Source organism: Callorhinus ursinus, unplaced genomic scaffold (assembly GCF_003265705.2).
Source record: "Callorhinus ursinus isolate GAN/ISIS: 27379988/994484 unplaced genomic scaffold, GSC_fseal_2.0 scaffold47, whole genome shotgun sequence".
Taxonomy (NCBI): Eukaryota; Metazoa; Chordata; class Mammalia; order Carnivora; family Otariidae; genus Callorhinus; species Callorhinus ursinus.
Genome location: NW_027397109.1, coordinates 5,680,058 through 5,694,452, shown reverse-complemented (window position 1 = coordinate 5,694,452; position 14,395 = coordinate 5,680,058). Strand labels below are relative to the sequence as shown.

General features: G+C 45.8%; 1 protein-coding gene across 1 annotated transcript in view; it reads left to right on the top strand.

Annotated features, from left to right (window-relative positions):
* Nucleotides 1–14,395, top strand: part of ADAMTS17 (ADAM metallopeptidase with thrombospondin type 1 motif 17) — a 359,075-nt gene that overhangs the window by 180,657 nt on the left and 164,023 nt on the right. The window contains exons 10-11 of the mRNA XM_073882500.1: nt 2,151–2,291; nt 4,093–4,243. Of these exons, the coding sequence (XP_073738601.1) occupies nt 2,151–2,291; nt 4,093–4,243 (292 nt within the window). The remainder of the gene's footprint in view (nt 1–2,150; nt 2,292–4,092; nt 4,244–14,395) is intronic.

The following is a 14,395-nucleotide window of genomic DNA, read 5'->3' as shown; positions in this document are numbered from 1 at the left end:
TCGGAGGGGGAGACGAACCATGAGAGATGATGGACTCTGAAAAACAAACTGAGGGTTCTAGAGGGGAGGGGGGTGTGGGGATGGGTTAGCCCGGTGATGGGTATTAAAGAGGGCAAGTTCTGCGTGGAGCACTGGGTGTTATGCACAAACAATGAATCATGGAACAGTACATCAAAAACTAATGATGTAATGTATGGTGATTAACATAACAAGAAATTTAAAGAAAAAAAAAAGCTGCCCCAATAGAATCTGGGGAGCTGGAAGAGCCTTTGGGAAACACAGAGGGAGGGCGTTGTTCAGGGCAGGTTCTAGTAGAGCAATCCGGACCATGGCACAATGTGGCCATCAACATGAAGGTGGCACCAGAGCTGTGCTTTCTTCTGTCAGGATAGTAGTTAGTCACTTAGCCAACTGACCAAAAAAATTGGTCCAAGTCGGGAAATGTAAAGACATTATCCTTTGTAAGCCATGAAAATGTTAACTTTTTCACCAATTTCATGGTCTGGGTGAAAGCTTTTCCTTTGAGGGTGTGTGTCTGCTATTTGGACTTACATCTCACCTTCCTAACGCAAGCTGCAACTGTAACGAAAGGAGTTCAAATCCCAGGTTGTTTTTTCTTTTTTCTTTCTTAGATGGAGTAGAACATAAAAGAGCCTTGTGAAGCAGTCCGGGGCAGATTTTTATGTTTTTCCCCCCTCATCTTTTACACTTGTTTTGCCCACCCCCAATTTGGCAGTGGTCTATTCTTAGCTACTCACTAAGTTAGTTTTCCCGAAAACGACTTTTGTTCTCCTGTTTCCCTGGTTAACACAACATGTAACCACACGTGTTAATTGACATAGCAAGTCTTAGTGACATAAATCGGTTTGCGAATACATACAGTTAAGCCCTGGTTAAGTGTACCCTTGACTCAGGGGAGTAGAGCTGTGTGTGTGAGCAGAGCACCCAGCCAGCCCGGAGACCCAGGAGCTCCAGGGCCTGCCAGTGTATTTCACAAAGGACACGGGTGTTTTTGGCTAATCCCACTCCATATGGTGATGGCGGTGAAGGCTGTGTCTCGTAGGCAAGAGTATGGAGGGGCCTGGAGGGTGTGCAGAGTAAGAACACAGGCTTCTGTCGAGAGATATCAGGATTAAGCAGCCAGCAGGGGGAATTGATGGAAGATGGTCAGAGTATGAGGGAAACTGACAAAAGTGTTCTGGAGAAGCCTTTAGAACCTCTTTTTAGACTTATCTCTGTGTCTTCTCTTTGCCCAGGCTGGCAGTGATCTGAGGTCAGGGATGGCATATCGGGCACCATTCTTTGTTCTCTTTCTAGTCCATTAGCTGGCACTCGGGAAACCTCTCATAAACATTTTTGAATGGAGGAAAGCGCATGTTGTCTCCCTTGGGCTTGTTGACAGAGGATGGGCATCCTTTGGCACAGCGAGTCTCTGCTCTGGAAATCACAGGTCAGCAAACCGTGTGCCCTCTACTCTCATATGTTCCATGTCCCAGGTTATCCCAGTGACAACCGATGTGCAAACTAAGATCGTCATTGAGCCTATAGTGCGTGGTCAGCCACACACGTCTAGACAGGCCTCCTGGTGTCTATGAGGTACACCTGGGCAGGGAAGGCGACAGGTATGGTCTCAGTGGACCCAGGTATGATGATGTGAAAGATAGAAAAGCCACATTTTTCACTGATGTGAAGATTTGCACCCATGATATTATATAAGTCAAAGTCTTGGATGGTCCCCACTAGACCTTCACGTGGTGACTTCCCCATAGGGCAACAAAACACTTAGATCCTTAATGTTGGCATATTTTAGTGTCAAAAAGCAAGTGTAATCATCAGAAACTTACAGTTTTAAGAACTGTGATATCACAGTGAATATAATTTGTTCATTTATTCCTGCATTTAGCAAACGCTGTGGTGTTCTGTGTGCTCTGTCAGTCTTCGTTCATGAAGTAAGGAGATCATTGCTCTGTTTCTCTATAAGCTCATGGCTGTCGGTCTGCTCTGTTGAGAGTAGCCAAGGACCAGGTGTCAGCCTATGTCACTCGTCTCTCAGGCTTGATTTAAGTTAGCGTAGTATGCTGGAACCTGGAACTGGAGGTGAAAGCCTATAGCCTAAGTGTCCCTCTCTCCCTTTCCTTTCCCTCGGGCAGCTTGGGGATGAACCACGACGATGACCACTCTTCCTGCGCCGGCAGATCCCACATCATGTCAGGAGAGTGGGTAAAAGGCCGGAACCCCAGTGACCTCTCTTGGTCCTCCTGCAGTCGCGATGACCTTGAAAACTTCCTCAAGTAAGTCCTTGAATCATTCTGTACAATCGCTACAATGGAAAGTACTTCCAGAGGACACAACAATTGGAGTCTTAGCAAGCGTGGGAAGGAGAAACGACTCTCTTAGAACTCTCAGCTGGCCTAAAGAGGCGGTTGGTACAGAACCTCCCCTATCTGGCCTAAACTTCCTCCCAAATATATGTCTGGTATGATGCGGGGCACCCAGCTGCTATTCATAAATGCTTTGTTGCTTGATTGACTATCAACACGGTGACCGTGACTTGAAGAGAACCCCATCGCGTTACTCTGCAGTATTTTGACCCTGAATGGACACCACCTTAGCAGCATCCCTTGGCTGCTATGGAAAAGGGCATTTCCTTAATGCTCAGGCTGCTTCCCTTGATAGGGAGCACATTTGCTGGGGAGTTGGGCCTGCTCACCTCCCTCCCATGTGGGGATGGGCTCTGTTTATCTCACTACCACTTGCTTTCCAGGATACATCTGCACCGTTCCACTCGCAGATTTCCATCTGATTTCAGACCTTTGTCAAACAAAGCCTTGGCTCCTGTACTGTGAGGGTCCCTTAGTGTCAAGACCTTAGGGACAAATTTACAGATTTGATGGGCAGACCTGATCGCTCTTACTTAGCTGGATTCATCTGTCCACTCCGTGGAGATGAAAGGGACTCAGGGAGTCTTACCTGCCTGTGGAGCTTTGTAGGTCAGTAACACATTAAAGCACCCAGTGAATTCGGGATGAAGCAGCCAGAGGCATCACTCTGCCTTCTGTTTTCATCCTGAGTTTTCTTTTGTGACATTTCCTGTGGGTTGGGAAATTAAGTGGTACACATGTCTTAAAAATGGACTTGTTAGTTTTAATATAATCTATTTCCTCCTGAGTACTTGTTATCACAGAACCTTAATGAAATGTTGTAAGCCACTTGACATTGTTTCATTTTCCCCAGAAGGGTCAGTGAAATGGGGCAGGGTATTTTCATTTGCTCATATACATATTGCTGGTCCCACTGCCTTTGTTAAAGTGTTGTGTGTGTCTGAGCCTGGGAGAAGTGGCCCAGCGTCAGCCTCTATGTATTCGTGTGCGATTCTGTGCCTCAAGAATCTTGGCGAGAGGCTGGCTTTCCTTTCCACAGCCATCTGCCTTGTTTTGGGAATTAAGAAATCAAAGCATTCAAGTATTTAACCTCCATTAGGAGCCACAGCCTCACAGCCCCCCAGTTCAGTTTCTCAGAGTTGTTCTCAACATCTTGTGAACATTTCCACCCTGGTTGCAATCCTGATGTCTTTTGCAGACTGTGCCACCAGCCAACTTTCAGGGATGGGACACCTCGACCCGTCAGCTGCCAAAGCCTACCACAGACCCTCCAGGAGAATCTGCAGAGCTGGAAATAAGCACTTGGTTTTTATTTGAAATAAAGCAAAATGACCCTAACTTCTTTTTTTCCTCATTCATAGTAATTTTGCTCAAAGACATATTCTAAGAAAATACCCTAGGAATCTATTTCAGAAGTATTCTCATCCAAGAATGCTCAAACTTGAGAAAAGTACATTAGCCTCGTGGGTGTGATTCTCAGGCTCTTTCCTAGTTGCTAAACTCCCATTGCCTCTGCGGTAAAGATCTGGTTTGGGTCAGGTAGAAAAAGAAGAAAAAGAGAAAAAAAGTGCAATCCATGCGGCCCAGGGCCTGGGTCATTCTGCCATTGGTAATTTGGAGATGCATCCTTCTCATCTGCTCTTAGCTGACAAGTCAAAACAAAAACCTGGGCAGGGCACTTGCAAGTCAGCTTGCCTCTTGGCTGTTTCAGGTCGAAAGTCAGCACCTGTCTGCTGGTTACAGACCCCAGGAGCCAGCATGCGGTCCGTCTCCCTCACAAGCTGCCGGGTATGCACTACAGTGCCAACGAGCAGTGCCAGATCCTGTTTGGCACCAATGCCACCTTCTGCAGAAACATGGAGGTAAGCAGCCCCAGGAGGACTGGCTCAGGAGGGAGCATCTGGCTTCTGTCGGAGGACATAGCCACCCATACGTGACACAAACACACACACACACACACACACACACACACACACACACACACGTATGCACGCACACATTCATTTACCCATGTGTGCGTGTACATACACCCTCATGGGCATTTGCACAGGTGCACCCCACCCTTCTTGGAAGTGATGTCAAGTCCCCTGATATCAAACCCCGGATAGCTATGGAAGGCAGCTAAAAACCATTAAACGTGGGAAAGCGTCAGGTCGAGAACATTTACTAAATAATAGATTTGGTTATTTGATAGTAGCGTCAATAACCCCGTTAAGATGTTACCATTTACTGAGCAGTGCCCGCGTGTTTTGTCCTTTGCTAGAGCTTCTAACGTGTGAGCCTGCTTAGCCCTCACCACAGGCTTCTGGGTTGCTCTCCCCAGTGCACAGATGGTAACACCAAGCCTCCGAGGTTCAGCAGTCATTCAAAATGGCTTGGTTAGTAGGTAGCAGAGCAAGGATTTGTCTCAGGTCTGTTCACCCGCAAAGCACACACTTTCTCACCATGCTGTAGACAACAAGCTGCAGTTTGGCCCCTTCTGGGGGTGGAGGTGCCAAGATGGACGCGCGGGGACCTGGGGCAGTGCTGTCTCCATGCCATGGCCCAGGGGGAGGCCAGAGCAGCCTGTGTTCTAGCCGGCAGTTGGCCCAGGTAGGGGGGCAGAGTCTGTGCCGTTCTGGAGCAGAAGGCCAGAAGCAGGAGAGCTAGCTGGGGTGGGGGTATGTGGGACTCAGGAGCCACCCAGTGGCCGTTGGCCTGAGGGAGGCCATCTAGTGCTGGAGCTCAGGGTGGCATCGAATCCCAGGGAGGGAGCCTGGAGGGCGGGACAGGTTCCCAGAGCTAGAACCTAGGGCGAGACCAACTCCAAGACAGCCACACCGGGGACTGTGCCTCCAGAATGAGACCCCGGGGTCGCAGCCAGCAGAGCAAGTCAGCCTGGACTCCGGGAGGCGGGATGCTGCCTCTCAAGTGCTTCCTGGCTCTGGGGGAATTGGTTCAGGAAATCAGGGTGGAGTCCTCAGGTGATGGAGGACTTTTGATGCCATTGTTTTGGGGTGCAGAAAAGGGCAGCGCCTCAAAAGCAGGCTAGCACTTCCTGCTAGCTGTTTCCCCGAAGGGCATTTGTTCACGGCACTGTCGTGAATCTTCCTCTCCCATCCCCCTGTGGAGGTGCCAGCAAGGGTCCCTTCCAGAGCCGTCACCCACTGTACACCCCAATGCCTTGTACTTCACACCTCTGTGGGGAGATGCAGTGAGCCCCAGCGTTCGATCATCCCTGGCAGTCTGCCACTGGTATGTCTGGTGCTCACCATCGGCCTTGACCACAAAGACTCTCCGTTAGATACTGTGTGCTAGCTAGGAGGCACCCTGTTTGCCTGTCCCAGCCTTCAGTCCTTTAAAGTACCTGATGACACAGAATCATCAGAAAGGGCAGCTTTCACAGGGTCCTTTGATGATGTGGTGACAGCACAAAATCCGTGTGGATAGAACCCCAGGGGAGGACCCTGAGCATTCAGGAAGAGTAGAGACGCCCTGGGTGGAGAAGAGAGAAGTGCCCCCCTGAGTCAGGACACAGAGCAGGCACTCGGCACAAACTCAGGGCTGGTGGGATGTTGCAGGCCAGGCTGTGCTGGCCCGACCAGGGGCGGGATGGACAGGGGAGGTGGTGGGAAGCCAGGCAGAGACCTCTTCCTCCCTCAGAGCTGCAACCATTTTTGCCTTTTAGGAGCCAGGTAATCGCACACCATTTGGGCCAGGAGGGATAGGAGTGGGGAGGTACCTATACTGGGGGCTCATGATCTCCCAGGCAGAGAGAGCGCATAGGAAGGGTCAACTTTCCATGCACTGTCACATGAAACCCTGACTGCAACTGTCAAGGCAGAGGCTTTGTACCCCATTTAACAGATTAGAAAACAGAGGCTAAGAGAGGTTAGGTAATGGGCCGAGGTCACCAGCCGGGCACGGCGGGTGGGCTGCAGACTGAGCCCGGGTGTGTCTGTTACTGAGGGAGAAAACGAAGACTATGTACAGTCCTTTAAAGACAGACTCCAAAGGGGAGGAAGGTGACCTGGTATTTCATCTTCCTTTGCGAGCTTCATTTTGTTTGAAGAAGAGAGCGAAATGTCCACAAGTAATGATCAGCTTAGCTATGCTACTTTTTTTTTCTCCCTAGAAGCCCAAGATACAAACATATAAAGTGAGATCCTCTCATTGTGTAAGTTACAGGGAAGCCGAGCATTTATTCCCACAGCTCACCAGGAACCACAAAAGTTGTCTTCCCACTTGCCTTTTCTTTGAGAGCTCACCAGTACTAAAATAAAATGGATGTTTGTCTTCCCCAATACCTAGCAGGAGTGGAAGAGCATGTGTTAACACGGCTGACTAGCTGGCCGGCAGCCTCAGGGAGCTGGCGGAAATTTTCCTGCTTGCAAGGCGAGGGTGCTCCCTGCAGTGTGAATCTCACAGTCAGATGGCGGTAACTCACACAGTCAGATGGCGGTAATGTCATGCTGTTGCATAAGAGGCACTGCTGGAGAGGCACGAGGCCAGCTGGGAACCAAGGAGTGGCGCCCTAGGCCTGGGACACACCATATGACTCAAAGCCAAACTAAGGCAGTATCCCACTACGGGATTTTTTTTTTTTTTTTAAGATTAATTCATTTATTTATTTGAAAGAGAGAGAGAGTCTTAAGCAGACTCGGTGCTGAGTGTGGAACCCAACGGGGCAGGGCCGGGGGGAGGGGGACTCGATCCCAGGACCCTGAGATCGTGACCTGAGCTCATGACCTGAGCTGAAATCAAGAGTCAGACGCTCAATGGACTGAGCCACCCCGGAGCCCTCCAACTGAGGGAGTCTAAGGCTTGCTTTATCATCAGTTTACTCACGTGGTACCTTTATGGATCTGTGTTTCAGTGAGTGTTCAGTATAACAGAAGGGCGTACATATGTCATATTGTTCCTTTCTTATTCCCTGTAACACCGACTTTTTGGTGCATGAGCCCCTTCCCCTCTTCATCCTTCTCGCCTCCTTCTGCATCCCCCTTTCACCTACTCTGTTCCACCTAAATTGCCTTCCTGCTCTTTCTTGAACCTGCAAGGCATGCTCCTGGCAGGGACACTCTCTGCTTCATGCTGGCCATTTCTTCTACCAGAATACTCTTCTCTCACTTGTCCCTGTGACTAAGTGCCTCATCTTTTTTGAGTTTTGGGGGGTTTTGTTTTTTTCAGAGGTAACCTTCTTAAGGAGGCCTACCCTGACCATGCTATTTAAGTTTTTAATCTGGTAAGGGGCGCCTGGGTGCCTTGGCTGGTTAAGTGTCTGACTCTTGATTTTGGCTCGGGTCATGATACCAGGGGTGTGAGTTCAAGCCCCGTGTCAGGCTCCATGCTCAGCAGGGAGTCTACTTGAGATTCTCTCTCTCTCCTCCTTCTGCTTCTTCCCCTACCTTGCCTTCACTCAGTCAGTCAATCAATAAAATCTTTAAAATGTTAATCTGGTAACCCTCTCCTACCCACTCTTAGAGCATCCGGGTCTCCTGATTCCCTAAGGGAAAGCTCTACTTTCACAAACTTATCATGCCATATAATTCACTTGTTTGTTATGACTATTGATAATCTCCCTCTAGATGATAAACCCTTCAAGGGCAGGAATCTTTGCTTTTACTCATCAGTGTTTTCCAAGTACTTTGGTCAGTGCCTAGCATATAGTAGGTGCTCAATAAGTATGTGTTGATCTGGGATCCATCCATAACCCTAACAGCAAATTTAAGTTCTCCCGTGACTTTACCCAACCACCAATGGCCCTGGGGACAAGGTGTGTTGAAGAAGAAACTCTTAGAGACCCCCTGTATAATTATAATGTATTGACTCTCTAAACCCGAATTCACGATCCATTTCACCAACATACGTGTAAGCCTCTGTCATATGTCTTGCAGGGACCCACACAGATCTTTCCTGTGGCTTCCTCCCAGGGCAAGAAACTCCTCAAAGCAGCACAGTAGATCTGGTAGTGAGTGCTGCAGGCTGGTTCCTAGTGACCGTTTCTGTATGTCTCTTCTTCGTGCATTAGTGCCCTCATTTGGTAAAATCCAAGGCTCCTGGTGAGTTAATACACATGAGGTGCTGAGAACTGAGTCTGTTACCCAAATACTTGAGCTTATATGTGTGTTATTACTACCTTTCTGGATAACACTGATTCCCATCCATTGGAGCACAGAACTAATCTGTCCGTGTCCATCTGTAGGATCAGCATTTCTCTGTATTGAACTTCTCAGGGCCATGGAAGATTAAGCATTATGTAACATCTATATTCTTCTGGCAACCAGAGACATCCAGAACCAGTCAGAAAGGTCTTTTAATCCAATGCCAAATTGAACTTCATAACCATTATTATTCTTTAATGCCCTTGAGGATTGAATTGGATCTCATGTAATAAAATGATCATGGTCCCAATGTTGCCTTTAATTTCTTATTCTGACTTCTGCCTTTGGCCAAGATGAAGTAACAGGGACCAGATTTGCCTTCCCACCTGAAGTAACTAAGAAATCAGATGACCTGTATGAAATAGTGATTTTTTTTTCTTGACATTGGACATCCAACAGCAAGAAAGAATTGTGATCCTTGGGCGCCTGGGTGGCTCAGTTGTTAAGTATCTGCCTTCGGCTCAGGTCATGGTCCCAGGGTCCTGGGATCGAGCCCCGCATCGGGCTCCCTGCTGAGCGGGAGGCCTGTTTCTCCCTCTCCCACTCCCCCTGCTTGTGTTCCCTCTCTTGCTGTGTCTCTCTCTGTCAAATAAATAAATAAAAATCTTAAAAAAAAAATTGTGATCCTTGAGAGATGTGAAGCACCTAAGGTGAGCCCTATCTGATTATCCTGGCTTACTGCCTGGACAGTCTCCAGGCTGTGGCACGGGGAGGGAGAACTGAGAAGAAACAAATCTTCCTGAGTTGAAAAAACAGAGCTGGGAGCACAGAGAGGCCAAGGAAGTTAGAGTTCACAGAGAGAGGTACCACAGAAGAGCTTTATAAAGAAAGAACCTCCGAAATGTGCTTAAGATCTCCATGGATCTTCAGCTTAGTACTCGGCAATGTATGTGTGAGAAGACTACCCAAGGCCATCTGAAAATATTAGAGGGAACAACCTCTGGAGCTCATGTAAGATGCACAGAGGAGTGTTGTGTCAGTAGCATGGCAAAATTAGCCCTGTCCTAAATGCTGATTTAGTGCCACCTAATAAAGTTTAGAAGCAAAATCTGAAAGGATCATGCTGTTTCCAGGTGACTTAAGCAGGTCCTGGAACAAAGCTCAAAAATATTTGTAGAAATACAAAATCATCCACCACTCAATAAAATAAAATTCACAATGTTTAGCATCAAATAAAAAATTACCAGGTCTTCAAAGGAGCAGAAAAATACATCCATAATGAGGAGAAAAATCAATCAATCACAACTGACCAAGAAAGACATAGAAGATAGAATTAACAAGACAAGGGCGTTAAAACAGGAATTGTAACCATAGTCCAGGTTCAAGAAGATAGCAGGAAGATTGAACATGTTAAGGAGAGATATGGAAGATATAAAACAGATCCCAAGGAAATTCTAGAAATGAAAACTCCATTGTCTGAAATGAAGGAGACACTGTTGCTGGGAAATGAGAGATTGCGGAAGAAATCATCAGTGAACTTGAAGATGAAGTGATTGAAACTATCCAAAATGAAACTCAAGGAGAAAAAAGACAGATAAGAAATAGAAGACAGCATCCATGAGTGGTGGGTCTTCAGGTGGCCTTATATATATGCAGACGATACCCCAGAAAGAAATGAGAGGGAGCAAGGACAGAAATATTCAAAGAAAAAATGGCTAAAAAAATTCCAAGCTTGATGAAAATGGTAAGGCCACAGATCCAAGAAGCTCAATGACCCACAAGCACAAGAAACATGAAGGAATCTAGATCAACACTCACGATCCAGTTGCTTAAAAGTAATGATAGAGAGAAAATCTTAAAAGGGCCAGAGGAGAAAAGTTATGAACACATAAACAAAGGTTAAAAAAACAACAACAAAAAAAAACACGTATTTCTCATTTGAAACAATGCGAGCGGAAAGATGGTAGAGCAGCATCTTTAAAGTACTGAGAGGGGAAAAAAAAAAAAGCCTGTCACCTTAGAAATCAATACCTGGCAAAAATCTCTTTGAAAAATTAAGGTGAAATGGAGTTTTTCTGTTATGCAAAAGCTTAAAATATTCATCGCTGGCCAACCCATGCTGTAAGGAATATTAAAAGAAATCTTTCAGGCAGAAAGAAAATGATAGTAGATGGAAATATGTATCTACACAAAGAAATGAAGAACCCTGGAAGTAGGGACTACATGGGCGAATATATGATATACTTAAATATGCTCAAATGTCTTTAAAAGATCATTGACCATTTAAACACCTGCCTTACAGAAAAAAAATAAGAAGAATACAGTCATGGTCAATGTCCAGGTCCTAATCCCCAGAACCTGTGAGCTTTACCTTATAGGGCAAGAGGGACTTCTCAGGTTTTGTTCAGTTAAGGATCTTGAGATGGGGAGATTTGCTGGATTCTCTGGATGGGCCTGATGTAATCAGAAGGGTGCGTACTGAGAGGGAGGCAGGAGATGAGAATGGGTATAGCAGAAGGAAGCAGAATGATAGCAGAAGGAAAAGGTGGGAGTCATGCAAGGAGGCGGCCATCAGCCAAGGACAGCAAGGCAGCTTCTAGGAGCTGGAAAGTTCAGGAAAATAGATTTTCGCCTCAGAGCCTCCAGAGGGAACCAGCCCTGTGAAAACATTGATTTAAGCCCATCGCAACTGATTTTGGACTTCCAGCTTCCAGAACCGTACGATGAGAAATCGGTGTTCTTTTAAGCAACGAAGTTTATGGTGATGTTTTTTAGAGAAGCCATAGAAAACACTAATAGCTTTGCTATGGGAAAACCAGTACAGTAATGTAGAGTTTATGACTTTCAAAAGAGTAAAGTGCATGACATTCTTCATTCTTCTGTGTAGAAGATGCAGATGTGATCTTCACGTGCTACCGAAGTAGATCAGGGTGAGCAGGGTGATAGTCCTCTTGTTTGAGGGGAGCCACTTGTGGTACATAGTAAACAGCCAATAATTGACATAATTTTGTACTTTTCAACCTATGGAGTTTTTTTGTTTGTTTTTAGAGAGAGAGCACACACATGCAAGCACGAGATGGGGAGGGGCAGAGGGGGAATGAGAGAGAGAATCTTAAGCAGGCTTCACACTCAGCTTGGAGTCCAGTGTGGGGCTCGGTCTCATGACCCAGAGATCATGACCTGAGTTGACCAAATCGAGAGTCTGATGCTCAGACGACTGAGCCACCCAATAGCCTATGGTTTTGTCATCATATGGACAGTTCCTCTCTGAAGAGGAGGAGAGAGGAGTAATGGGAGGGTAATGTGCTCACAGGGGAAGAGAGTGGGTAGTTTCAGAATTAGTGTAGCCAATAGAGAACTCACCTCCATAGGAAACTGTGGTGGCTTATATTTTTTAACTTAAAAAAACTGCAAGGCTGAGTTAAGGGAACTTGGATAAGTTTGCTATGGACCAATGAAGCTAACAAATTGTGACAGATTGCCAAAAATAGGGAGTCTTTTTCACGTTCTTCCCAAAAGAACCCGAAAATAATGTATTTTAGATTTCCCAGTTCGAGGAGAGGACTAGGTAAGATCATATAATGAATGGAGCACTAACCTAGAAGGCAGGAGAACAGATTCAGGCTTGTCTTGAAGGAATAATTTTGAATACCCTGCCTGTTTCCCTTCTGTAAAATAAGCCTGTTGGATGATCTCTGAAGTCGTTTTGGTGGTAGAATTCTAAGCCTCTCTAACAAGTTTTTTTGCAATGAACAAATAAAATAAGTACTTTTAAAGTAGTAAAAAAAAAAAAAAAAAAGAGTAAAGGGCATGATATTCACACAAAGGCCAGAGCAGCAGAAAGGGTCGTATACTATTGTAAGGTTCTTATACTACATATGAAGTGGAATAATTGCACAGGAAGACAGACTGATAAGTTAAAAATGTATATATATAGTATCAACTGTAAATCAGCCAACAAATAACACAACAAAGTTATAGCTAATAAGCCATACAAAGGACACAAAATGTGAGCATATATTGCTTATCCCTGTGGCCCTTTAAGCATATTGGAAATAGGTTACGTAAAGTGGATCTTAAGTGCATGTTTCATGTTAGTCATTTATACTCCGTTCTGCTAAGACAATGGCACAGTTGATGTTGGGGCCCATGACATATTCCGATTAGATGTGGGTCTCCTTGTGGCCCCCATGCTCATCCCATTTGTCCAGCTGTCCAGTTCTTCACAAATAATCCCACCCATGACGTCATGACATGTCAAGGGTCTCCAGTTATTTCAGAAGGAACTGTGATGCAGAATTCTCGGCAAAATCCTCCAAATCACGTGAGGCCCCCTTTAATAGGAAAAAAAAAAGTTACTTTCTAGATACCGTGAAAGAGAAAGAAAAACACTCATAGCCAGGAATTTTAGGGGAATGAATATCACGGAGCCAATACAACTCCAAAAATCTGAAGGAACCTCTTCTTTTACAAACCACATTCATGCATAACAGTTGGGAACGCCATCCATGTTCTCAGGTCCGGGCTCCCCCAAAGCTTGTTGATGGTGAGAACTTCATTGGCAAGCCCCTCAGCTGGCGTTCCTGTGCAGAGCTGTAGGGGGGTAGGTTGGAAAAATACCTAAACATCAGTGAGGCAAGTGTGTGTGTGTGTGTGTGTGTGTGTGTGTGTGTGTGTGTGTGTGTGTTTTAGAAATTTCTAGAACTTTAAGCCTATCACACACACACACAAATAATGAAACGTAACAGAGGTTGGACACCGCCAAGGGAAGAAAACCACAAAACACACCAGTGCTGAGGAGTTGAACATTTTCTTTTTCATTTTCTGGAATACAGACCCATAAAAATAAGCAAAGAAACTGGAGAGATTATATTTTGAGAAAAATACTAACCACCATGACTTCCGGCAGGAAGAGATTTCATTTTGCTTCTGCCTTTTTATGAAGAACAAAAGCTTATCCCTGGCAGAAGGTGGAGGCCTATCATCTCAGAGGATTGTGTTTCTCATGGACACATCTTTATTATTGTACAAAAGCAGGGGTTCTGAATCAGGGTCTGCTGGACAGATTTTGGAGGTTTTGTGAACAAGGATAATGAAAGTTTACATCTTCGTTTTTCTCCAATCTGTAACTGAAATGAGTACAGTTGACCCTTAAACAGCACGGGTTTGCACTGTATGAATCCATTTACATGTGGGATTTTTTTATAAGTGTAGTACAGTACTATGAATGTATTTTCTCTTCTTTTTTTTAAGATTTTATTTATTTGAGAGTGAGCGAGCGAGCATGAGCTGGGGGGGTTGGGGAGAGGCAGAGGCAGGGGGAGAAGCAGACTCCCCACTGAGCAGGGAGCCTGACGCAGGACTTGATCCCCAGACCCCAAGATCATGACCTGAGTCAAAGGCAGACGCTTAACCAACTGAGCCACCCAGGCGCCCCGAATGTATTTTCTCTTATACTTTCTTAACATTTTCTTTTAAATTTATTGTAAGAATATACTATATACTGTAGGTAACATACAAAATATGGGGTAATCAACCGTTTATGTTACTGGTAAGGCTTCCAGTCGGCAGTCAGCTACTAGTAGTCAGGTTTTTGGGGAGTCAAAAGTTACATGTGGACTTTCAGTGGTGTCAGGGGTTTGCATCCCTATGCCCATGTTGTGCAAGGGTCAACTGTATTTCCTTCAGTCGTGGATGTTGGCAATAAGCCCAACAGTCTTAGCAGCACCTATGACTGCCTCGGGATTAGAACTCCCAGATAGTTCCATACTGCATGATGGTTGTAGCTGCTGTCTCAAGTTATCATTCACACTCACCACTACTTTAAAATTAACAGTGGTTAGGGGCCCCTAACCACTGGCTCAGTCGATTAAGCATCTGATTCTTGATTTCCACTCAGGTCATGATCTCGGCGTCGTGAGATCGAGCCCT